The sequence below is a fragment of the Apium graveolens genome, chromosome 8 (assembly GCF_009905375.1).
Source record: "Apium graveolens cultivar Ventura chromosome 8, ASM990537v1, whole genome shotgun sequence".
In the NCBI taxonomy this organism is placed as follows: Eukaryota; Viridiplantae; Streptophyta; class Magnoliopsida; order Apiales; family Apiaceae; genus Apium; species Apium graveolens.
The window spans coordinates 64,462,098-64,489,056 of record NC_133654.1 but is presented as its reverse complement, the minus strand read 5'-3'; the positions used below and the strand labels follow the sequence as shown (position 1 = coordinate 64,489,056).

The following is a 26,959-nucleotide window of genomic DNA, read 5'->3' as shown; positions in this document are numbered from 1 at the left end:
CAGGTTTACTAGCAGTTAGATAGAGTAGAGAGCCAATCATACCTCTGTAATCAGTAATATCTACTGATTTACCAGTATCCTTATCCAGTTTTGTTGCAGTGGCCATGGGAGTGGATGCACTTGAACAATCTTGCATTCCAAATTTCTTCAGCAAATTTCTGGTGTACTTGGTTTGACAAATAAAAGTGCCTTCTTCATTCTGCTTGACTTGAAGGCCCAGAAAATAGCTGAGTTCCCCCATCATACTCATTTAATTTCTTGACTGCATCAGTTTGGCAAACTTCTTGTAAAGTCTGTCATTTGTAGAACCAAAGATAATATCATCAACATATATCTGAACCAGAAGTAAGTCCTTTCCATGGTTGAGGTAGAACAGTGTTTTGTCTATAGTTCCTCTGTTAAATCCACTTTCCAGAAGAAACTGAGCTAAAGTCTCATACCATACTCTTGGAGCTTGCTTAAGGCCATAGAGTGCTTTATCAAGCCTGTAGACATGATTAGGATATTTGGGATCTACAAAGCCTGGAGGTTGTTCAACATATACTTCCTCCTCCAATTCTCCATTGAGAAAAGCACTTTTCACATCCATTTGAAAGACAGTAAACTTTTTGTGAGCAGCATAAGCCAAAAATATCCTTATGGCTTCCAATCTAGCAACTGGTGCAAATGTTTCATCATAATCAATTCCCTCATGTTGAGAATATCCTTTTGCAACCAACCTTACCTTATTCCTTGTAATTATGCCATCACTATCAGTTTTGTTTCTGAATACCCACTTTGAACCAACAACAGATCTGTTCTTTGGTCTTGGCACTAGGGTACAGACTTTGTTTCTTTCAAATTCATTTAACTCTTCCTGCATTGCTTGCACCCAATCAGCATCTTGAAGAGCTTCTTCCACTTTCTTTGGTTCAGTCTGAGAAAGAAAAGAATTGTAAAGACATTCACTTGAAGTAGCTGTTCTAGTTCTGACACCTGCATCAGGATTTCCAATTATTTAGTCAGGTGTATGTGATTTAGTCCACTTCCTTGCAGATGGAAGGTTTTCTCTAGAACTGGATGCTCCCCCATGATCCATGCTATCTTCATCAACATTTTCTGATGCTCCCCCTGAAACTATGCTCTCTAAGTTGGATTCTTCAGAATTTAAGTTTTCAGAATTATCAGAACTTGGCTTATCAGAACTTGATGAATCAGAACTTGAAGAGCCATATGCATGTTCTGATGCTTCTTGAGATGTGGTTGTATCTTGAGTATGCTCCCCCTGCATAGGTGCATCTTCCTTTGGTGTAGTCACCACAGTTTCAATAACATCAGAGTTTAATCCATCAGAGTTTGCAGTATCAGGATTTAGACTGTCAGGATTTTCAGTATCAGAATTTAAGTCTTCATTTTCAAATCTCAGCTGATCATGATCATTGAAATCTTCAAGTCCAGTAATCTTCTTATCATCAAAAGAGACATTGATAGATTCCATGACCACTCTTGTTCTCAAGTTATAGACTCTGAAGGCTTTTGTGGAAAGTGGATATCCAACAAAGATTCATTCATCAGCTTTTAGATCAAATTTGGATAGTTGTTCAGGATGAGTCTTAAGAACAAAACACTTGCATCCAAAAACGTGAATACTTCAGATTTGGCTTCTTTTTCTTCACCATCTCATATGGTGTCTTTCCATGCTTGTTAATTAGTGTTGCATTTTGAGTAAAACAAGCAGTCTGCACAGCTTCAGCCCAGAAATAGGTTGAAAGCTTTGCTTCATCAAGCATTGTACGTGCAGCTTCAATGAGAGTTCTGTTCTTTCTTTCAACAACTCCATTTTGCTGTGGAGTTCCAGGAGCAGAAAATTCCTGCTTGATTCCATGGTTTTTGCAGAACTCTTCCATTATCAAATTCTTGAACTCAGTACCATTATTACTTCTTATTATCTTTACAGAATCTTTGACCAACTTATCCAGTTGTCTGACATGATCAATCAAGATAGATGCAGTTTCACTTTTTGTGTGCAAGTAATACACCCATGTGTATCTGGTGAACTCATCCACTATGATCATATCATATTTCTTCTTTGCAATAGACATGACATTTACTGGACCAAATAGATCAACATGCAGTAGGTGATAAGGCTCAAGAATTGATGATTCAGTCTTGCTCTTGAATGAGGATTTCCTTTGTTTAGCTTTCTGACAAGAATCACAAAGGCCATTAGGAGCAAATACTGACTTTGGCAGTCCTCTCACAAGATCTTTCTTGACTAGTTCATTTATATTGTTGAAATTTAAATGAGAGAGTTTCTTGTGCCAATTCCAGCTTTCTTCAATTGATGCTCTACTCATCAGACAGATTGCAGAACCATCAGTACTTGTTGAAAGCTTGGCTCCATAGATGTTACCACGCCTGTATCCTTTCATAACAACTTTGCCTGTAGATTTACTTACAACTTCACAGTGTTCTTCAAAGAAATCCACATGATAACCTCTGTCACAGATTCGACTAACACTCAGCAGATTGTATTTAAGTCCGGAGACCAGAGCTACTTCTTTAATGATGACATTCCCGAGATTGATATTGCCATATCCCAATGTTTTTCCAATATTGCCATCTCCATAAGAAACACTTGGGCCAGCCTTCTCCACAAAGTCCGATAGCAGGGCTTTATTTCCAGTCATATGTCATGAACATCCATTGTCCAGAACTAGGATGTTTTTCCTGTTGCCCTGCAATCACAAAGACCACTAATGATTAGTTTTAAGGACCCAGACTTGCTTGGATCCTTTGGCCTTATTAAGTTTGTTAACATTTGCAGCGGATTTAGCATCAGAGTTCATGTTAACATTTTTCTTATCAGAATTTACACTATCAGACTTTGAATCAAAACTTACACTAGAAGGAACAATGCTAACTTTCTTTAAAGAAGGTTTTATTTGATAATAATCATAGTACAGACTATGATATTCCTTACAAGTATAAATGGAATGCCATAAACTATCACAATGAAAACAAGGATTTTGTGGCTAATATCTAATAGACTGACTCTTAACTCCTGACTTTGAAGGTAAGGAGTTTATGTTCTTATTCTTCCTGCAAAAAGAAGCCAGATGGTTAGAACTTCCACAGTTATGACATGTTTTTCTAGGAGCATCAGGAACAGGCTTATAATCATTGCTTTTATTCACACCTTCCTTTCCATTCCTATTTTTCTTAGGTGATTTTACCTTGTTTGTATTCTTAACATCTTTCAGCTTATGCTTAAGCTGCTTCTTTGTCATTAAGCCTACGTTTACTTCAGTTGTCTTTTCCTGTTTTAGTTTATCAGAAGTTAATTCCTGTTTAACTTCTGATTTCTCATTATCAGACTTTACAGCTACAAACTTAACAGGCTTTAACTTAGATTTTTGATTAACAACTATAGGCTTAATTTCTATAGTTCCTTTATCATTCTTATCATCTCCATAACCTAAGCCCTCTTTCCAGTTTTCACTACTTAACAAATTCTGAGTTGTTCTGCCAGAGTTAGTCCAAGTCCTGATAATCTCTCTTTCCTTTTCTAGCTCAGCTTTTAGAGATTCATTCATTTTAAGCACTTCATCCCTAACATAGAAAGCATCATCTCTATCTTTCTGAGTTTGATGGAACATGACTAACTCTTTTTCTAAATAATCATTCCTCTTTTTGCAAGCAAGATTTTCAGAAGTTAATCTTTCACATGTTAAAGTTTGATCTCTATAGCTAATGAACATGGTTTTAAGATATCTTCTCAACTCATTAATATCATCAGTATGAAAGGCATAAGTAGTTTGAGGTACCTTTAACTCAGCAACTTCAGAACTGTTTTCAGCACTTGCCATATCAGCGTTTGCCATCAAGGCATAATTCTCCTCACTTTCAGAATCTGAGGTGTTTGTCCAGCTTTTCTTCTTTGTGACAAGAGCCTTGCCTTTGTCACTCTTCACTTTCTTGCAATCAGGAGATATGTGGCCTTTCTCACCACAATTGTAACATTTGACATTTGTGTAATCTCCTCTGTCAGACTTTCCTCCTTTACCTTCAGATTTTCTGAAATTCTTCTTATCAGAACTTGCACCTCTCCTGGAAAACTTCTTTCTCTTCCTGAACTTCCTGTATGCAATCTTCGTGATTCCTTTCACCATAAGAGCACACAGCTTCATCATTTCTTCATCAGCATCCGTCTCAGGCAAGCTTTCAGATTCTGACTCATCATCACTATCAGAACTTGATGAATCAGTATCAGACTTTGTAAAGAGAGCTTTACCCTTGCCTTTCCTTGAGGTAGCTGCCTTGGGGGATTCTTCTTCAGCCTTAAGAGCAACTGTCCTTGACTTTCCTCCTTTCCTCTTGCTTCTTTGTTCCATCTCAAGTTCATGAGTCTTGAGCATCCCATAAATTTCATCAAGAGTTGTTTCATCAAGATTATAGTTGTCTCTTATTGTTGTTGCCTTCAAATCCCAGCTTTCAGGAAGAGCCAACAGGAATTTAAGGTTTGAATCTTCAAGATCATACTCCTTATCAACTAGTGACAAATCATTCAAGAGTTTGACAAATCTATCATATAAATCAGTCAATGACTCATTAGCCTTTGAGTCAAAGTGTTCATACTCTTGAGTGGGTATTGTCTTCCTGTTCTTCTTAATCGTATCAGTTCCCTGACATCTTGTTTCCAAGGCATCCCATATCTCATTTGCAGTCTTGCAGTTTATTACCCTGTTTGACATTATATTATTAATGGCACTATGCAGTAAGTGCCGTACCTTAGCATCCTTAGCAATTGATGCGATATCTTCAGCAGTGTAGTCACTTTTCTCCTTTGGTACTGACTTTGCTGCTTCACCTGCAACTGCAACTGCGAGCTTGGTTGGTTTGTGAGGCCCTTCCTTGATTCTATCAAGATATTCTGGATCTGTAGCTTCCAGAAATATAGTCATCCTCACCTTCCATATGGGATATTCAGATGGTCTCAATATGGGAACTCTAATAGCCTCATATCGGCTATGAATTTGTGTCTTTGGAGGTTCTTCGATTTTGGTGGGCTTAGTTGGAGTTTCTACTTCATACATGATTGTTTTTTGATCTTAAACTGTTTGTGTGTTAACAGATAGGCTCTGATACCACTTGTTAGGTCACACACACTGTAGAGGGGGTGAATACAGTGTATAGCACAATCAAATCGGTCTTTAATAACTCAAGTAACAGAAAACAAACTTTATTAAAAACAATAAACTCTGTTACAGTATGGAACTGTCCTCTCTCAGTGATGAACAAATATCACGAGAGCTGCTAGGGTTACAATGAATAATCTTCTCGATAACGATAACACTTTTAGTGTAAATCCTATGTCTGTGTTTATATACTACACAGTTACAAGATAATCGCTAATTGATATGGAATATAATTCTGCTTCCTAAAATATATCAATCAAATATCTTTTCTTCCAAGTATTCTATTCTTCATAGAATTCCTTCTTCATGCATATCTCTTCTTATATTTGTCTCGATCTTCTCTTCCTGTAAATCAGCTGCTTTTCTTATCTGAACGTTTCCTTTAAGTCCTGATATTATCTTCTGATAGATATCTCCTGAACCTTAAGTACTGATGACTTAGGTTCTGACTTCAGTATAAGTACTGATTTCAGTTAAGTACTGATTTGTCCTGTTTAAGTAAGATCTGAAAACTAAACATAAATCACATTAGTCATGATATTATCAAATATATCTAACAATCCCTCCCCTGTCTTCCTCATCTTCATTATTCTTTTCAACGGCGTTGATAAATCGATAGTTACAGGAACGTGTAAATATTCTCTCCATACTCCCGTGAGATTTCTTGGACGGGATTTAACAAAGCATCTGACATAGTTCCCCACCTCCTTTACAATTTTCTTAGTCATAAATTAAGCTCTTAAATCATGGATTTGCAATTAGAAATATAAAGAATTCTGACTTCCCTGGGAACATCCCCCTTCCTTCATTCTTGTTATGATTAAAGCTTTTCTGTTGAATGACCACGAGCTTTCCTCTACCACCCTTTTTATATCAAGTTCATGATAAAATTGAAAGAGATATAAGTTGACGTCTACCTCTCGAATATACACACCTCTTTTAGGTCTCCATAAAGCTGCTAAAGTCTGCTTCATTGATGGAAAATCCACCACTCCTTCTGTTATAAACCTACCCATTAGACATAGTTTGATATTATGACCATAGAATGCTTCGTGATTTTCCTTTTCTTCTGTAACATTTATTGCTATACCACGTTCTTCTTCCTCGTGCAAAGTTACGGGATTTATCATTCTTATGATATCACTTGTTATGGCCATCTAAACGAGAAACAAATCTTGAAAGGAACCGACCTTGAAGAAAACTGATACGAAAAAACTGCTTACGAACTGACCGTACTAGACCATGTCAAAAGATAAGACTCTCCTATTTAGTATAGCAAGTAGTAATAAGTTGTAGTCCTCCAATAAGCTTTAGTCCTAGTGGATAAATATGCGGAATCATAATATGCAATTTTTATTACATATTCATAATTTGTTTAATTTAACGAAAAAGTTACACTAACACACATCTAAACTATTAACGAAGAAGCGGGATAAATTAATTAGCTCAAATGATAAAAAAAATTGCAAAATGATAAAGGACCCAAATATTGTTGTAAAAAAATTTCCCAAATGATTTCATAATAATAAATTTCCTAGTAATTATATGGCACCTCGCATGTATATGTATGTGCACAAAAATTAAATTTTGTAACTTGTCATGTCACATAATTTTATAACTATTGTGTGAATGTTTAGGGATACATGGCAATACCCAAAAACATTATATTTTTGTTGGTTCAATAAAAAAACCAATAATGGAAGGAAGCTACTAAAGATACATACAGAGGTTTAACACATTTGCATGTTCATGTCAAAATTATACTAATAGAAAGTACAAACTATGTTAAGTGTCACTCTTTTCTTAAAAGAGCACAGTTATCATTCTCACAATTAACCTGGATATAATTTTAATTTAGTTGACATGCAGACTCTTCTCTTTGAACCCACTAATTCTCACTATTCCTTCTTTTTCAATTTTGAAACCTTTTTTCAATATATTTTGAAAAATATCTAATAAATTTAAATTCTATTTAATATCTTATATCAAGTGACTCTTATATCAAGTGACTCTCAATGCTTAAAATAAAGCAAACTACAACTATTCGAGTGACACTAAAATAAATTAGGTATATATCAAGTGATATTCTTTATTTAAAACTAAACACATTACAAATATCAATTTACTTATATTAATTTTAAAATTATAAAATATTTAACAATAATATAATTATAATATAATTAGGCATCCACCCGAGAACTAATCCAGTGACTTAACATTCAACTGTCACGGACAGATCTAATAACAAGACACGTATTGTTTCTAAAATAGAAGGGGTGAAATTGTAAATTACAATAGGTAGACCTGTCAAATCGAATAACCGAATCGATTTTAGATCAGATGAATTTCGAATCGGTTCCATTTTCAGATTATCATTTTCGGATTATGATTTAACCGGAGGCTATTTGGATCAGATCGGATCGGATGTAATTTGGTTCAGGTCTAATTCGTATTAACGGCGGATGAAATTCAGATAAAAATTGGATAAAATTCGGTTAGGATTAAATTCGGTTCGGATATTTTCTGATCATAACTTATTTAATTTTTCATTGTGAAACTTAAAAATATATCTTTATTAAATGTGGTACTTTTAATATAATATAATTTACTTTTACAAAATATTATAATTAAATGATTATATTATTATGAACATAAAAGACTTTTAAATATGAATTTTGCTTATTTCAGATCATATTCGGTTCGAATAATATATAATTCGGTTTTGTTCAGTTTCGATTTATAATCAGATCATTTTCGTTAAATTTTCAGTTCGGATAATTTTCGGATCAATTTAATTTAATTTTCAAATAATTATCGAATTATATGATTTAAATCTTAAATCAAATTTTTATTATATGAATTTTAATTCAATTATTCGGATCCAGACCCATTTTACATAGGGATGGCAATCGGGTCGGATTGAATCGGGTATTGCAGAATTCATATCCAAACCCGAAAATTTTATCCATACCCGAACCATAAAATTTTATCCATACCCGAACCCGATCCATAAAATTTCGGATCGGATTTGGGTATACCCGAAACCCGAACTTTTTTGAATTGGATATTCATACCCGAACCCGAAACCCAAACCCGAATCCGAAATCTGAATATTTGTATAATTATTAATATTGCAAGTGCTTGAGATTGAACACACGACTTGTAGAGAAAGAGTTTTAACGTGGCATATTCAACCACTACACTATATCATTAATTGTGATATTATATGTATAGTTAATATTTAAAAAACCAACTCAATTCATACCCAGTTCTTTAAATTTATCACTAAAAGATATTTTTGTTAACCTTATAAACCTTATCACCCGTTTAAATGATTGAATAATTATATTTAATTAAATTTTATAATTAGTTAATTTTTAACATAATTATAAAAATATATGTTTTAAAAATTATATAATAATATGTATAATGTATATTATTAATATATATATTTTAATATTACAATATTATAATGTGTAATATATAAATTCTAATAATATATATATATATAATAATTCGAATTTTTTCGAATTTCAGGTTCGGATCGGGTTCGGATAGAGTTTCGGATTTCGGATTGGGTTTCGGATCGGCATACCTAATATCCAAATCCAAATTCAAAAAATTTCGGGTTTAAAAATTAAATTCATATCCAAATTCAAATGCAAAAAATCGGATTCGATAAATCCAAAATTTCGGATTTCGGATCGAGTATCCGTTGGATCAGATTATTTTATCATACCTAATTTTACAGGTGTAGGGCACTGCCGCCCTGGGCAGTAGTAATTACAAATGAAGTCAAAGAACAGAGGATTAATGAGAGAAAAGAAGTTAAGCTAGAATTAAGGAGAGGGGGGTAAGGGTCAAAGTGACCAGAGTTTGAAAACGAAAATACCCAGAAATTTGATAGAAAATTCTGTTAACACATTGGCCGGCGGCGTACCTACCAATCCCTCCTTCCACGCGGTCCCGTCTCTCTCTCCGCTCTCTCTCCAGACTTTTTTTTTTTTGCCATCTCTCTCTCTAGACTTTTGTTACACCAAAACTTAAATTTGACTAGGCCCTTTCTAAGTTGATCCCCACGTTCACCCTTCTTTCTCTCACTCCCCCACACTAGTATCTCTATATATATCACTTGGCTTCCTCACCTTCAAATTGCCAAACCTCTTTCAACACCACCTCAAATTTCTCTCAAAACACATTTTGGAACACACCTCGATATATAGCTTCATATTCACAAGTTACAATATTCACTCACAAATTTAAATTATTTCATGGCCCGTTCAAGTATTATGTTTGTATTATATTTGGTTACAATGTCCTCTTTTGTGAATTCATTATATGGAAGAAAGCTCACCAATAGCATGCATGAAATCAAGAAGCAGCAGCAACAACCATATCCCCCACCACCACCTCCATTTACACAAGACAGCTTGTATCTCTCTTCACTTCCAAAAGGCACTGTCCCAGATTCTTCTCCTAGCAAACAGCATCACTCTTTGGTCGTCGACGAGAAGCTTATTGCCCGTCATCTAGCAGCCCTTGATCGTATTCTCCGATCCGTTCCCAGCCCTGGTGTTGGTCATTAGAATCAATTTTTTTTGGTCTATTTCTTTTCCATTTTTGTAAAATGTTCTTTAGTTCTTTGATTCCTTTAAAAGTTTTACGTACAGAGATGATTTGTACAGAAAGTCACATACATAGCCATGGAAGTCTAATTTTTTTTAATCTTTTGAAGGATCGTTGTATATTATTTTCGAGGAATGAAACATACAATTTAAAGTGCATCCTTCTTTTTATATTGAATGAATTCATATGCATTGATCTTGCACACCACAACGGGTAAGTATACTAAAGTGTATCCTTTTTTCAAGAACAAGTACTAAAGTGTATCTTTCTCGGAAGAGATGATGATCCAAACACCTTTCTAAATTTAAAATATCCGCTAATTTCTTTTACATCGAAAGATGTATTATTTAACACCCATGAAAAGTCCAAGACTTTTTCACCTTTTTAAAAACTAAAAATGGACATTACATGTATAATTTCTGTTGCAGACAATTATAGATGCGTCTCTGATTGTACATAGGCCTTTTAACTAAAATTCGCTTACTTTTAATCAACAACTTTGACTTGTAAACTACTAAACTATTAATATTGAATAATAGTGCTTTCACTAGTAGTGGTAGTTGGACTTAAAATGTATGTATAATGTATAGTTAGGAAGTTAGGCTCATAATTGTGGTAAATAAAGTTATAAAATTCGGAATTGGTTTTTATATTTTTAAAATTTTAAATAACTAATCAATTTTTTGAGTGCTTAACAAAATTTTAATCGGTTCATCTTCATTTTTTGATTAATTATCCCAATATTTGTTTGAATTGGCGAATTTTTAGAATACTAATTATAAGTCTGACTCTCGCGACATATTCACAAGTATATCCTGTATACACCACTAAATTTATAATATTATTTCATGGCCAATGGCTCGTTCAAGTATTGTGTTTGTATTATATTTGGTTACTCTAGCTTCTTTTGTGACAACAATACATGGAAGGAAGGTCAAGAGAGCATGCATGAAATGAAGACGCAGCATCAGAAGCAACCATATCTTCACAAGACAGCTTGTATCTATCTTCACAAGACAGCTTGTATCTATCTTCACTTCCTAGAGACACTGTCCCAAATTCTTCTCCCAGCTAGCAAACGGTATCACTCTTTGGTCGTTGACAAGAAGCTCATTGCCCTTGATGTTATTCTCCGATCCATTCCCAGCCCCGGTGTTGGTCATTAGCATAGATTACAGTAAAATAGCTAGAAAACTATCCTTTTAGCCGCAGTCGAATCTGTCGTACTCATATTTAGCCTAACTTTCTCGTAGAGTCTAGACCATTGCATGAGTATCAACAAATGCACACTTGTAGGAAAAAGTTCCATAATGTCCACTTTTTTTCGACGACAGCTTACTAGGAATCAAACACCCTTTATATATTATATAATTTGAACTTTGATTAACCCGTTTTTGGTTATTTCTTTTTATAACGACCATCAGATATCTTAATCAAATAATCATAACCGTTAAATTCAAATACTAAAAAATACAATCCACAAGTTCTCAGGTTCGAATCCCGTTACCAACAACAAATATTTGGTTATCCTTTTCCATTACGGCCGTCGGATATTCTTCATCAAATAATTAAAGCCGTTAGATTTAAATACTAAAAAATACAATCCACAAGTTCTCAGGTTTGAATCCTGTTACCAACAACAAATATTTACATTATTATTTATGAATAGGATCTCATCAATCATATACTATTTAAACCTAACTTGAAATTATGCACAATGAAATTATAATAATATAACCATTATTTAGTATTTAATTATTTATATAAAATTTTGATTAAATTATAAAAAATAAAAATATATAAATATTAATAAGACTTGTGCACGGCCGTAAGCTAGTAATTTATTAAAAATGAAAAGTACATTACTTTTCACTTTTGGAAAACAAAAAATAATTATGTATAATTGCTTGCCACGATTAGGGTTTGTTTGGTTCTTATAAATACTAATTAGAGCAAGTTAATCTAAATCCACTTTGCACAATAACCACTTCAATGCATAGCTAAGTCTTATAATAAATGCATAAATAGATATGCAGTGATATTTTTAGGACTAAATATAATTATAGATGTCTTTATCATATTATTAAATATTAAGTATTATGTGTTTTTAATAATTTTTTAAGAGATAAAATTTAGATAAATTTAAAATATTTAACTGCAAAATGAAATTAAAATTAAAATTTTATTTTAACACAAAAGCAGTGTTGTAAAAATCGGGAATCGGGGAAGATCGGTCGAGCTACCGATTTAGGATTAATTGAAAATCGGGGATTAATCGTAAGAATTAATCGGAGTAAAAATCGGATGTATTATAATATTAAATTATATTTAATATATTATTATGATTATATTAGTTATTTATTTACAAATATATATTTATTATATTATAATTTCTATAATTATTCATTTTTAAATTAATATAGTATTTTAATTTTAATAAATAATTATATATACTGCAATAAAGAAAAAATCGTAAAAATAAATGGGATTTTAAAGATCGAATCGGTCAGATACTTTGCAGGGGATTAATCGGGATTAATCCAGGATTTTCATAATATTGCACAAAAGAAATATTATCATCACAAATTATAGCAACTCAATATAACTATTCTAGTTCCAGCATTCAAGTTGCTGTTAGTTAAAAATACATACATGTTTAGTGATAAGATATCACAAGAGTAAACGTATAATATTACGGTTCATATACATGTGTCACCCTAAACTAAAAGTAAAAGGTAGGATATTATCAACGGCTTGATTTTAATCGGTGTTCTAAAATTTTTTGATTTTTTAAAAAAATTCAATTAATTCTTAAAAAATATTTGGCTGATTTATTTTCTAAATTCCGATTTATATTATGAATTATTTTTGAATTATATATTTCATAATAAATAAGGTAAATTATATTAAATATTATTAAAATATTTAAATATATCCAATTTTTATTTCAAATAATTTTTAATTTACCGATTAATCCCTAACTAATAACTAAATCAATTAATATCAATTACCAATTTTTACGATCACTTAATAAGTTAGATCGATCCGGATGCATGTATAGTTTGGTGCAAAATTAAAAGTCTCGCACTCTCCCTTCAAGTACCGGCTGCCAAATAAAGTGGTACCTAGAAAGGTAAAAACAGTGTTCTAAAAATCGGTCTAGGCGGCCGCCTAGGCGCCGCCTAAAAGCTATGCGGTGGTAAAACGCTCCGACGCGGACCTAAGCGCGGATTTAGGTGTTTTTACAAAAAATCGGGTCAAAATCGGGATTAGGCGGGTTAGGCGGTCAAAAATCGGTCCTAGACGGTCTAGGCGGAAAATAATTAAAAAAATATTTTTTTTACGTTTTTATAATTTTAATTCATTAATTTCATAATTTCACACAATATCATGTCAATTTATAATATTAAGTATTGGTAAGAAGTAACAAGTAATTTAATATATTTATTTTCTCACTTAAAATATAAAAATAACATATTATAATTAATTTAAAAGTGTGAATTAAAATATAGTTAATATTGTAAACTCAATAATTAATATATAACGCATGTCAAATGTGTAGATATTGTTTAATATCATTCTACTTTCTTTTTTTAAATGAATATTTGACATATTGATCATTATATAATTGTAAAAATTAAAAATAATATTTATATTTTTCGGATTAATGTTCCGATTAATCGGTCTAATTAATCTCCGACTTGCCGATTAATCTCTCGAAGGTACTCTCACCGCCCTGGCACCTAGCGATTTCTGGAGTAAAAGAGGGAAGTCTTTGAAATTTGAGAATATTTGACTTTTTCTGATTTTCAAAGTATTGCAGACGCGGCCGCCCTAGCTTCACCTAACTCTAGCCATAGCTAAACTCAAACCTAAACTGGGTTTCTCTCGCATGAGAGTCGGTCGCCCTAGCTTCACTTAACGCTAACCGCCCTACCTTCTTTTGCCCCCTTTCTACCCATCTCTATCTCCATATTCATCTTCATCTTCTTCTTTTATTCACTTTTTCTTTAATAAAATCGAGATTTGTTTTACAAAACTCGAAAAATCCATTACAGTTTTTCACTTTAGTTTTCAGATCTATTAAGGTAAGAGCTTGGATTTTATAATAAAATTCAGTTTTTGGATTCAAAATCTCTGGTCTAACAACATATTACAATTTGGTGTTATTCCGAGATTTTTGAATTTTGGGTTTTTTCGTATTGTTCTGTTTAAGTTATTATTTGTGTGTTTGATTGTCTCGCTTTATGCGATGTGTCTCGCTTTGTGCGATGTGGTGGTTGTGTTGAAAATGAATTGGATGGTGTATTGGGAGATCTGGATATTTCGCATCAACAACACTTTCGGCAGGTCTATAGCTGGTGTCCGGCAGGTAGATAGCTGGGGCGCGTTTGGAACGGTGAAGAAAATCACATGTGCTCACCTCTCATAAAAAATATTTGTTCATAATATGAGGCATCTAAACTCCGTTGTTACAACTAAGTCCTCTGAACATTGCAATATCAATCGAATTAATGTGAGGGTCAATTGTGAAGCTACTGTTTTCGGGGGAGATGCGTGCTGGATTGTCCGGGAAACCATTACCTTCATTTTTAATTTTCAGAATATTTGTATTCAGTTTGTTAAGTAATCCGGAAACAAAATGGCTAATTATTTAGCTCTATTTGTTTTTCAACCTGGTTGCATGATCAGTTGGGGGTTTGTCCCGATTGAATCTCTTTCAAGTCATTAATGAAATGTGCTTTAAATTTGGCAAAAAAAAAATATTGCAGACGCGTATTATTATTTGTCGGTTATGAAATCTTTTAGGCAATTGCCAAACATACCCAGTGGCCAGTCCGGTTCAAAATGACTATGGAACAGGTGCAAAGTGACCGAGTGAGATATTAAATGTAAATATATTGGGGGATATTTTCATAATTATCAGATTGATCAAATAATTTATTAATTTTCAAAAATATTTTAAATAGTTAGATAAATTCGGTAAATACAAGTTTTTTATCCTGCCCCGTCATGAATTACTTGAAATACTTGAAAGATAGGTTTTAATTGATTACTCCCCGTAACCTTTTTTCATGTCAATTTCAAAAAAGTAGGCGTACTAAATAATTGTCAGTTAAATAATTTTTTTAATGAATGACAAAAATCATTGCAAGAAAAACTGATTTTTTTATCAATAATTTTCATTGACACACTTTTTACGAACTATTTTCTAATGATTTTCAAATTAAAGAATCTTTTTCTACAAACTCCGTAATCCGTAAAAAATGCAAGTCATTTTCTTTCAATGCTTGTAGAAATGGTTAAAAACGGGTCCACGTTTCTAGGTCATTTTTGCGAGCAACAGCACTACTGTAGCAAAATTACGTCTGATTTGCTACCGATGTTGGTAGGAAATAGGTCTTATGAGCATTTTATACGACTAACTTCCTACCACTTCGATACAATAAGAAATGAGTGTCAGGCAAAAATATCGACTTGTGATTAGCTTATATCCCACATTATTTTTCCTATCAATAAGTGGTTGGAAATGATTACTTACATTTCTATTTAACTATTTACATTTTCTACCAACTGATGTCGATTATTATTATTTAAATTTAATCTGAATTTATGGGTTATATTAGAGTTAGACAATACATTTTTTTCACAAATTTAGTTTCAGTGATCTAATCGTATGAATGCCAATATTATATCGAAGTTACCATGTATGTCAAAAATTAGAATTTTTTAATTTCGTATGCAATAATTTTATAAGGAAAATATATTTTCAAATAAATAAGTATATATTACAAATATAATTAAAAAACAATAATGAAAAATATAATTTAAAATGCCACTTTACGGGACTCAAAAAAATTGATATATTTTTTTTTTGGAAAAAAGCAACTACCCTTTATGGTCTTGAATAGGAGAGTTGGTGCGATTAGTATGGTTTAGAAGTTGTGTAAAGTAGGTACCAGTAAAATGTATGATCTTTGTTTGACTTGAATAGTTGAAGACTCAGATTGCAGAAGCAGAAGCAGAAGCATTAATGTTCATCACGGAGTACTTGGGGGCATTTTATTAAATAGCACTAATAACAAACAATGATTTAGCTACGCCACGTCTACTACTGTCACGCCTCTGTCTCGTACTTGGCTTGAGATTTGTAAGTTTTCATTAGTTACGATAGTACTCAGGAGGTCTCCATTGTTCAAGTCTTTTCGAATCGTCTCATGAATGCAAGTTTCTCTGAAGGTTGTTAGTAGAGAGTACCAGAAAGTAAGTACATAATTTGGGTTGCCGCAAATGAATCGTTAGTCAATTGTGTTATAGGACATCAATCGCATATAGTTTAGTCATATGTCAATCAGAACATGGACAACTATATATCTAGCTAATCTATTACAATCATAAGAAAACAGAGTATAACGTAAGTAAACTAAATTCGTAACCCTCCCATGTCTTTGAAGCTAAGCAAATGAGAATTTCACAATTGAATCAGTTACACGTATCATTGTCGTCTTCTTCCTCGTCCTCATGTCCAGGTGAAGCGTTGTTGCTACAATATCATCTTCAAATATTTCAAGGCGGTTAGAATAAATTTCATCAAGGTGGCCGCTGGAACATGGCTACCTTGTGTCCCCGGTGGCTTGGAGCAGATGGCTGTGGTTTCCGGCCTTTAACCAGCATAGGAAGGAGGTTTTTATCCACAATATGCACCTCCAGCGGCGTACTCAACATCCTTGTATTTGATTTGCTTTCGAGGTTTTGTGGCGTAGGTATCGTTAGAGCTGAAGAAATGATGATGATATGTAGGTGTATGAGTATGATCATGAATACTAACATTTTGGTGTTCAAGGAGGTTATAGGGGGTGATTTTATGAAGATAGACATGAATATTTGAAGCAAAAAACACACTAAAGAGGAAAATGGCTTGAAATGAGAGTATATGTAGGCTTCCTAGTAGGATTTGAAATGAGACAAAGCGAAGCTCATCACTACTGTATATATTTCCTTGCCGCCATGGCCTACACAACCACAAGCACGTATTTTTTATCTTTTCAACTTTTTGCTCATAATTAAACACAATAATGAAAGTTGATTACAGCTTTAATCTTGAATTATTTTTGCTTTTTAACTAAAATTGGAGTTTAAGAAACAAATCTCAACTAAAATTTTGAGTTCAGTCGAGACTTCAGCCTAGGTTAGCCTCCCCTTAATTGTGCCGTGTATCTAAAGCCTACTTACTAATATCATTGATCATCTTATGTGTATCAGTGTATGAAATATAATATGTATGTATGTAGGAGAGCACTTAAGAACCGTAAGAACCAGAAATTCTGCAATTTTCCGGGTCATGGTACACCAAATTTTGTACAGGAAACCATTTGTTTTTCAACATTTCAGAATTTTATTACAATCTACACTTCCACAAATGCAACGAAATTCAACAAACTGACCAAGTTGCTCGCTGGATACATGTATTGTTGTATCTTAATCTATGATTTACATTAAACACTTATGCATAGTCCATGCTTAGGCCTTAAGCTTTCTCCTGAGCTAGGAAAACCTTGCTCTGCACCACTGTCTTACCAATCTTGAACCCCGGAACTACCGTGAAGGCCACTGCACTCCGATTATTTCCGGCCAAAAGTGCTTCATTGGTCACACTCTCCATATACACTTCCGAAAATCTGCAATTTTTCCCCACATTAAAGACACTCACTTCTTCATCAACTGAGAATGCTAAACAATGCAAAATCCATATTCTTCTCGCCATTTCAGCAAACGCCATTTGTAGCTCAGAATAAGAAGCTTCGATTGTTGAAATGGTGGCAAAAAGTTTTGATACAAAAGCATGCATGGCTGCTCTGTCTCTTGATTTTGATCCATCTACGGCTGAATTCAGCAAAATTTTCGGGTTTCTCCTGAGGTAGGAGGAAGTAAAAACCATTGTGTGCCAGGGTTTTGTGGCTGATTTGAAACTTGTAACTTTGTCAAATGTTTTGGAAAATTTGCTTATTGTGGTGCCCTTTCTTGACGAATCCATTTGTGTTTATGGAATTGTCTTTGAATGAAGAGGAATCGGAGGTTTTGGAAGAAATGAAAGGGTTTTGTAATTTCAGAGATAGGATTAAGATTTAAGAATGAAATGTTTTTGATATTGTAGCTCAAGGCAGGGATGGAGTCAGCTAAAGCAAGATGTAAAGAGTGGGATTAAGCCAAGGAAATTTCTGCTTAGGCTATAATTAAATGAATTTTAATTGCTGAGTTAAGGTATAGGAAAATGAATACAGATGAGTGATGACCATATATGGTTCATACATTTAAACTTTGATTTTGATATACACAAGAAGATACTACATCTTGATATGTATTTACGTTATATGTTTACTGTTATTCATTATTTTCTGTTTAGTGTTATAGTCAGTCTACTTCCATCTATATATTGAAATGATCGGATTAGTAATTTACTGAACTCTTGTCTAACTAACTACTATGACTGCAATGCATTGCTTAGTCTGCTAACCAGGCTGCTTATACTATAAGCAAATTTTAACTTCTAAGACATTTCCGCTCAGGAATTTTTTTTACATTACAATTTTTTTTTATATAAAATGTGACACGTAAATAAAATTTCAATTTGGTTCACGATGGATTGGTGCTGTTCTGTCGCCATCATCATAGAAATGTCATAAAAGGTAAAAGGGAAAAATTCTTTATCAAGGGTCTGTCCGACTTATAAGTTACTTAGAGCTTATAAACCAGTAAATACTTATCTGGAACTGTTTATCGAATATACAGCTTATAAAGCTGATAAGTTAAATGTTAGTAATAACATATTTTTTCTCAACTTATTTTAATTTTTCACTTTTTTATTAATTTTAACTTTTAAATATATATTTTTAAATATTAAGTAATAAGTTACTTATTTTAAAATTATATAACTTATAACTATTCATCTATTTATCACTTTTAAACCACTTATTAATTTTAAGTCATAAATTACTTATTTTAAAATTTCCAAACTGCACTAAATAACTACTTAACGTTGTTTCAGTTCACCCCAAAGAATTCCTAAACATTTATATAACCAACAAGATATTTTGAGTATAAGGGCAAATCCAACGGTGATCCAAAGATCCAAATTTGGGGCAGATTACCCCAAATTCCATTCCAACAGTGATCCAAATGGTAATCCAAATTTGGATCACTAAACAGTAGTGATCCAAATTTGAATCATTTGATTTAATATAAAATAATGATTTTGTTATTTGTAATTTATGTGATTTTAAATTGAGTTTTGATTATTTAATTATATAACTAATAACATAATATAATTAATAGTGAACAAAATTTATTTTTAAAATAAAAATTAAAATAATGAGAAAATATAATTTCATCAAAATTTAAATTAAAAAATAAAGAGACACATATTACACTTAGAGATACGTTAATTGAGCATTTGTGGGAAGAATATACTAATTCGGGAAATTAGTGTGTATCAATAATATTCTGTGTGTTAATTATTACAATAAATGTGTTTTTTATGAATAAGTGCACAATTTTAATATTTTTATGTATATAATTTTTTTTGATTTTATTAATTTATGAAATGTTATATAAATTGTTAATACTAAATGATAAATTTAAGATAAAATTAATTAATATGATATTTATATTTTATTATATGTAGAAAGTAATTTGGATCGAATATTTGAATCACACTGTTGGAGCAACAGTTGGTCAGAAATTTGGATCAATATTTGAATCGGATCAATAGGATCAATATTTGAATCGGTATAGGTTGGTGATCCAAATTTGGATTTTTGGATCACAACCGTTGAAAATGGCTAAAGTGTGTGAATCCTAAAAGCTAGAAAGGAAATTCCTTTCATTTCATAAATGTAGTGCCTCAGAAGCCAATGAAACCTCCTAGTAACAAGTTGATTTGTTTCATATCCCTGTCACTTTTCAACCAGAATTTCAAACAATTCATGAATACATTTGAACAGATAATCTTTACATAACTTGTAACAGTAAAGGAAAGGGAGAAGATGTCAAATATGATCATATTTGTAAGCTGAGGAAAAAACCACAATGCAGTGGTGCTGCTATAGAAGAAACCTACTTTAAACAAAACACTTTTTTACTGAATCTGTATGTTTCTCTAATATTTAGAATCTCAACAAAAGTATTACAGCTACAAATGTCAGTGCTGTCCAAGGATTTTGACATTTTCCGCGGACTGTTACAACGGGGGTACCAAAACAGTCAACCTTTCAGCTCAACAGAAAGGCAAGCTAGACCCTAATAGGCACTTAAAAGCCAAACAAACCTAGTTCACTGGCTTTCTCCTTCTCAAATGTCTCAAAGTACTGATATATGATTGTAACTGCAAGTAGAATCCCCGTCCCTGAGCCGATAGCTCCCATGAAGTCTGCCAAGACAGTCAATGCACCAATACAGATGCCTCCAAAGGCAGCTGCTGTGGGAATATAGCGGTTGAGCTCCTTCTGTAGGTTTGAATCACGATGTCCTGGCATCACCATTTGTTGCTCCTATACAAATATCAAAAATAATATCTTGAAATCAATACAAGACTCGGCATGATAGATTTAAGAATGTTGATGGAATGATTAATTAAGCCCTATACTTTGTACACAATATGCACAGCTTTAATCACAATACTTGTACCTTGCCAGAAAATTTAGAAGGATATTCAATCTTCTCATTATTCATTTCCAAAAGAAAACCTACATGTCATGAAGACCCTCCAACAGAATACTAAAGTACTCAAACCTGTCACTTAACAGCTATAACCGCTGCATGGCCAGCCAAACTAGTACTTACTAAATGTGAATTTTCAAACTGTCAATTGGATTGCAGACGCAGGTCAATAATATTCTCAAACTGACAAAACATTATCATTCAAATCGTTTTCCAAGCTGGTAAAAAAACACCTATAACATGTGTAAAACTACAAAAACTTGTAGGAGTCTCTACTCATATCAAATTTTTATGTAAGGCCTTCAGCAGCCTGTTTTACTTTTTCGGAAACTTGTATTGGTGTTATATAAGCCGTTATAAAATGGTATGCAAACAAAGACTTTCCGAAATATAAGTTTACTATAGCTCATCTAAGAATACCTTGAGCTGCTTCGCAACATCCCTGGCAGAAGATCCAGAAACTTCAATCCATGTCTTGGAGAAAAGTGCACACGCTGACAGCATGAACACTATGTAGAAAAGAGCGTGGAAAGGATTGGCTGCCATATCCGCTAAGCTGAAAGGATCAGGACAAGGGGTCATTGATATTGAAATGGATAAATATGATTGAAATTACTAATCTATAAAATAACAAAATAAAAAAAGAAGCCTTTAATACCTTGATGGTGCAGTCACATAGTAAGCAAGACCGCCTACTGGGACAGATTGACCAGAATATTCAGATTCTTGCCACTTGCCCAACAGGTTAACCAAGAAATTGCCACTGTATTTCCTGTACAGCAGCTATTGAAAAGATAAAAAGAAATTTAAATACAGTTCTGTTATCATTAATGTATTCAGCACTATCTTACCCGTAGATGTAAGACTCATTACCTGAGAGATAAAATAAAGGTTGGACACAAGTGCGGATTGAAGAATGATTGGCATGTTAGAAGTGTAGAATAACTTAATCGGGTAGGATCCCTGTTGTCCACGAGCATTCTTTGATCTCACAGGCAAAACCACGCGGAAGCCTTGGAAGTATATCACAATGAGGAAGATCAAAACAGTGGCCAGAAGATTTGTCACATTCGGAAGATTCTGCCTGTAAAAAGCTTCCCGAAGTGCTCGAACTTTGTCTGTCCTTGTTATTAACAAATGGAACAAGGCAATAACTGCACCTTCAAATTCAGCACCACGCCCGCTATTGATCGTTGTTGGGCTAAATGCTTTCCAGATAATACTTTCACTGAAAGTCACAGAAAAAACAAAATTTAAGTATCGTTCAAGATCGAGAAATTGGCCAGAATATCAAATTAGGATAAGTATCAATGACAAACCAGATATTGGTGGCTATGAACAAAGATATTCCAGATCCGAGACCATATCCCTTCTGAAGCAGCTCGTCTAAGCATATCACAATAATGCCAGCAAAACACAACTGGACAATAATAAGAATAGCGTTTCCAACACCCAGCTGGCCGACGCTTCCATACATTCCCGAAAGAACATAAGCAACAGCCTCACCAACAGCGATCAGGATGCCAAGTAGCTTCTGAGCACCATTCCTGTTGAAAAAAGTAAAGTGAAAAACAAAATAAGTAAACAATTTAGGAAGATAATAGGACAACTAAAATGTGCTTCAGCATCTAAAGAAGCAGATCATGTAACTTGATGTTAATAAAAGTCAATATATGGTGATTCTAAAATTTTAGCATGGATACATCCTTTCTACAAAAATTTCCCTTGTGAGACATGATAATGTGATTCGAGAATAAATGCAAACGTTCTACCTAGAGCGAAAATATAACATATCTTTTGCAAACATAAAATTAATTATCAACTTAAAGGTACAAACTAAAGAGATTCAAATTAACCCCTTCTCCCGAGTTTTAATTAGGAAGGAAAGAAAGTGGTGGGTGAGTAAAGTAGTTTCACTTGCATTCATATTTGTGCTCCCGAGTTTTTAAAAGGAGCGAAAGCAAGTGATAATGAATGTAAATTTAACAAACTTTAATTCCAAAACTTTCACTCCAAAAGTGGGATGAAAGTACTTACCTCCTTACCACTTACTTCCTTCCCTTTAAAAAACTCGGGAGCGAGGCCTAAGTCAGGAATAAATATTTCAAAATGAAGAAAACTGTCGCAACAAAATACATACAGAAGTGCACGATCTTCACGGACATTGTTGTCCACTTCAATGATCTTCGACCCAGCCAATAGCTGCATCACAAGTCCGGAAGTCACAATAGGGGTGATCCCCAGCTCCATGACTGTCCCACGGTTCGAAGCGAGAATAACACGCATCCAATAGAACGGGTCTGCTCCAGTAGTTGAGTGAATGCCATATAGAGGGAGCTGACTGCACACCAGAAAGATGAAAAGGGAGATCACAGTATAGATAACCTTTTCTCTAAAGGGAACTTTCCTGTCAGCACTTTGCACCTCCGGCAAAAACGAAAGAAACGGCCTAACCAAATGCAGCACTCTGAAACCACCTCCCATCTTAATGATCACTAAACTCTCAACCTAGATATAATTAAGCAATGTGAGATAAATCATACTCAATGAACTGTTAACAATGCATCCCATAATAATCAATAGATATCGCTACTCATATACGAAAGGACATCCCAAAATTCTTATCAATAAACCATTAGAAAAACAAACACCAAATACTACAAACAATATCTAACAATCTACGAAAATTTTACAAATTAATACTATGAACCTCATATATTAGTCAGCATTTAAAAACCTTTACACATTTTAAACATTTGGGCTCACCAATATCTACACATTAAAACCAAATATTAGCAATTTAGCATTTCAACGATTTAGTTAAGGTTTTGGTTCTATATAAACCTTTTACCATGTATAGGGTAATAAACATACATTCACGTGCATTTATCAGGAATCAGTTATGTGTGTCTCTATATTTCATTTGTTTAAATATGCTAAATCTTTCTTAAATCAGCAACTGGTTTATCGTGTGATAGTGTAGAAAACATTACTTTTTCGCTCACTACCAAATAGCCATAAGGTACATCAAGCTGCAATTTGTATATTTACAAGCCTCTCGTAAGCACAAACACACAAGTAACTCAAAGCTCCGAATCGTACAATTACGAATAAAATACGAATACGAGCCTTGTGTAAGCACAATTTCTTCTAACAACTTTTAAGTCTTACATATTTCCATACACTTAAATCACCGATTTATATATTACAAATAGGGATATAGCACAATATCAACAAACTCATAGCGTAAATCATCAAACAAAATACACTAATACTCAAAAACATGAACAAAATTAAATTAAATCACCAGATCTAATAGCAAAAAACATATGTAAACAGATCTAAATGTAATTAAACAATAATAAGAGATCGGTAAATACGCATAAAATTAAAATGAAATTGTAGATAAAAGACTTACAGATGCGATTCGTTGATCTGGTAATCGAGAGAAGAGGAGTTTTAATATGTACGAATAAATGTATGTATATACTGATAGTTATAGAGGGCTAGATAGGAACGAGTCAAACACACGTGGACTCGTGTTTAGTGCTTTGACACAAGCAGCCCAATTATCACACGCCACGTCGGATGACACTGGCCAACGTGGAACTAAGGGGAGGAAAGAATGGTATTCGGACTTTACAAATATGAAAATAAAAATAATAAAGCTTACTATACATACTAATACTAGTTTATTAAGTTGCAATTGGCACCGGTCTTCTAAATTAATATTTCGTTTATTTTATATTTTTTATCTGATTTTGGTCATTCTCAAATTATGAATAATAGATCTATTATATCTTAATGAGCACTCGTATAGGATCTTTAAAATTTATGCTAAAAATGACACTTTGGTAAATATTCATGCCCCATATTTTTGAAATTTAACCAATGGGTCGGCCCATTTTCCTAAATATACTATTTTCTATACAAATTAGTCTAAATCCATGAACTATCCAATACTTACATGGCTTTTAAAATAATTAAAATATTAGAAATAATATCAATCCTACAATTAAAATATTTTCACCAATATACCAAATCAATAATAAATCAATCGACGATTACATTGTAGTCGGTGGCGGGACAGCCGGTTGTCCCTTGGCGGCGACATTGTCACAGAGTTTTCGCGTGTTGTTGCTTGAAAGAGTTGGAATTCCGTACGGAAACCCTAATCTGATGAGCCAAGACGGTTTTCTTGAAACCTTAACGGAATGGATCATTTTTAGTCCATTGCCCCAGCTTTCACATCCAAAGAGGGAGTTCCTAACGCCCGAGGGCAACTTATTGGGGGAAGCAGCGCCATTAACGCTGACACATCAGACCTCTTTCTTTTTTAGAAAGGCCTTAATTTAAGCATCTTCACAAGAGTGACCGGGGTACCAGTAAGTGACTCTATTTTTTTTACCGATTGATGGTATCTATCTAATATCTCTTTCTTGCGCAAAGAGCTTATTCGAGCGCAGCGGAGTAATGAAAAAGAACGTTAAAAATGAATAATTCAAAAAATTTAGATTGCATTTTCTTAATTTTTTATGGGCAGTACTCATAATCTTATACATTCTTCTTTTTTATTCTTCATAAATCTATATTTTCTTACAGTATATTTGTAAATGCATGTTTTATGTTTTTATTTGTGCGTGATGGTTAATTATTCATGTATTAGATTTGTTTTTATAGATGAACACTCACAATTTTGAATTGTGTTTTTTGCAGATGATTATCAATGGTTGTTGATTCTGTTTGCAGATAACTATCAAAATTTGCTTATGTTCAAACGGTAACAATTTTATTCTTTTAAAAGATTCAAAAGTATGACTGTGTTTAACATTCATTTTTAGATATATTATACTACAGTAATTTAAATTTTAACATATCTCTATTTTGTTAATGTGATCTTTTTAGTTTTATCATGATTCAATTATTTTTCAATTTTGTTAGAACTTAAGTTTTTGCACTCCAACTGTTTGATATTAGTTCTAAACAACTTTATGTGGGTTTTGAAATTTTGTTTCTTGCAGGATGGTATTAAAATGGAGTAGTTGGCAATAAAAACTTATCATGCCATAATAAAAGTAATGTTCATATCGTTACACAACCCTCACCTCATAGTATGCAGGAAATCTCCTCTTTCTGGTATTTAAATTTGCTGACATATTCTGTATTTTAGTGATTTATAAGTGGTGTCTGATTTATTTTTTGAAAATCTCATGGCTAACAATTTATATCTTCAAATACCAGTTGTCGATCATTCCAGGTGAATCCCAGTTGTCGAATTTCTCGCACATGTGCAACTAATTCAGCTTCCGCTTTTGTGAGTTAAAAAGAGCTATTTTTCTATGTCAGTGCACTCCATATTTGGTTCTCATATCGAAAAGTTAGGCAGAATATACGGGCTCTGCATGAACTTTTTTTGTCATTTTTAAAGATTTTTTTTAGCTAACTTTAATTTTACAACATCGATTTTTTAACCTAAACATGTAATTGAAGTTTTCTCAGTAAATATCAATCATAGTTGATGATGTAATTGTAGTTATTTTCTCACTAAATCATAACTATAGTAGTATAAAAGCGGCAAGCTTAACATTCATACAAGAGTATGAACCAAGAAAACACTTTCACACCAAAAATATTGTGTATTCATAGAATGTTAATCCCAATTTTCAGCTACCAAAGACTAGCTTTCAAATTCATCAATTATATTCCTTTTTTCCTTTTATTCTCTATTAGGTGTATATGAGTCTATTTTCACGTGTATAAAATTTTGTATTTATAGATGTTTGATATGATTTCGATTGTTTATTTATACATGTATTTGACTATTTGTTAAATAGTCAGAATTATGATTGTTCTCTTCGTCTTTCTTCTAATTTAATGAACTGTATTTTTCATGTTTGTGATACGATAAAAAGATGATGATGATGATGAGAAGTCTCAGGTTACAGATATGGGCCATATCAAACAAATAGGTATACTTCTTAAACATCAAGTTTTCGTATCAATTTTTATGATTTTGAACGAATTATATAAGAATTTATTGATATATCTCATTTTTATTACCCGGTCTACATGTTTGATAAAAATTCCAAACAAAGTTTGTTTGATTAATGGATTATTTATTCTAACTCCTATTCATTTTTTTAAACAATTTTAGTTTACATATATATCACAGTTTGATAAAGCTGATTGCTATAACTAATGGCAGTATTCTTGTAATATATAATAGATGATGTCAAAGAATTATGCCTCAGAAGAATGTCAAAGATTACTGGAGCTAATAATATCATCAACATCTATGATCTGAGTATATCAGAAGATCCAAAGAGTTGAAGGTAGCAGGCAAGAGCAGAATATCAAAGGATGGAAGATTTCTGAATATAAAAGTTGGCTCTTTGTCAAGTTATAGGATAGGGATGTTAGCTATATATCCTAAGCCAGAT

General features: G+C 33.0%; 1 protein-coding gene across 1 annotated transcript; it reads right to left on the bottom strand.

The window, feature by feature from the left end:
• Positions 1-19,873: 19,873 nt before the first annotated feature.
• LOC141677151 (uncharacterized) lies at positions 19,874-24,088 on the bottom strand. The gene is made up of 7 exons (XM_074482918.1): positions 23,938-24,088; positions 22,660-23,027; positions 21,839-22,066; positions 21,393-21,747; positions 21,178-21,302; positions 20,940-21,075; positions 19,874-20,350 (listed from the first exon to the last, which is right to left on the bottom strand). Exons 2-7 carry the CDS (start codon positions 23,001-23,003, stop codon positions 20,111-20,113), a joined length of 1,428 nt encoding a protein of 475 aa, XP_074339019.1. The 5' UTR covers positions 23,004-23,027; positions 23,938-24,088; the 3' UTR covers positions 19,874-20,110.
• Positions 24,089-26,959: the final 2,871 nt, after the last annotated feature.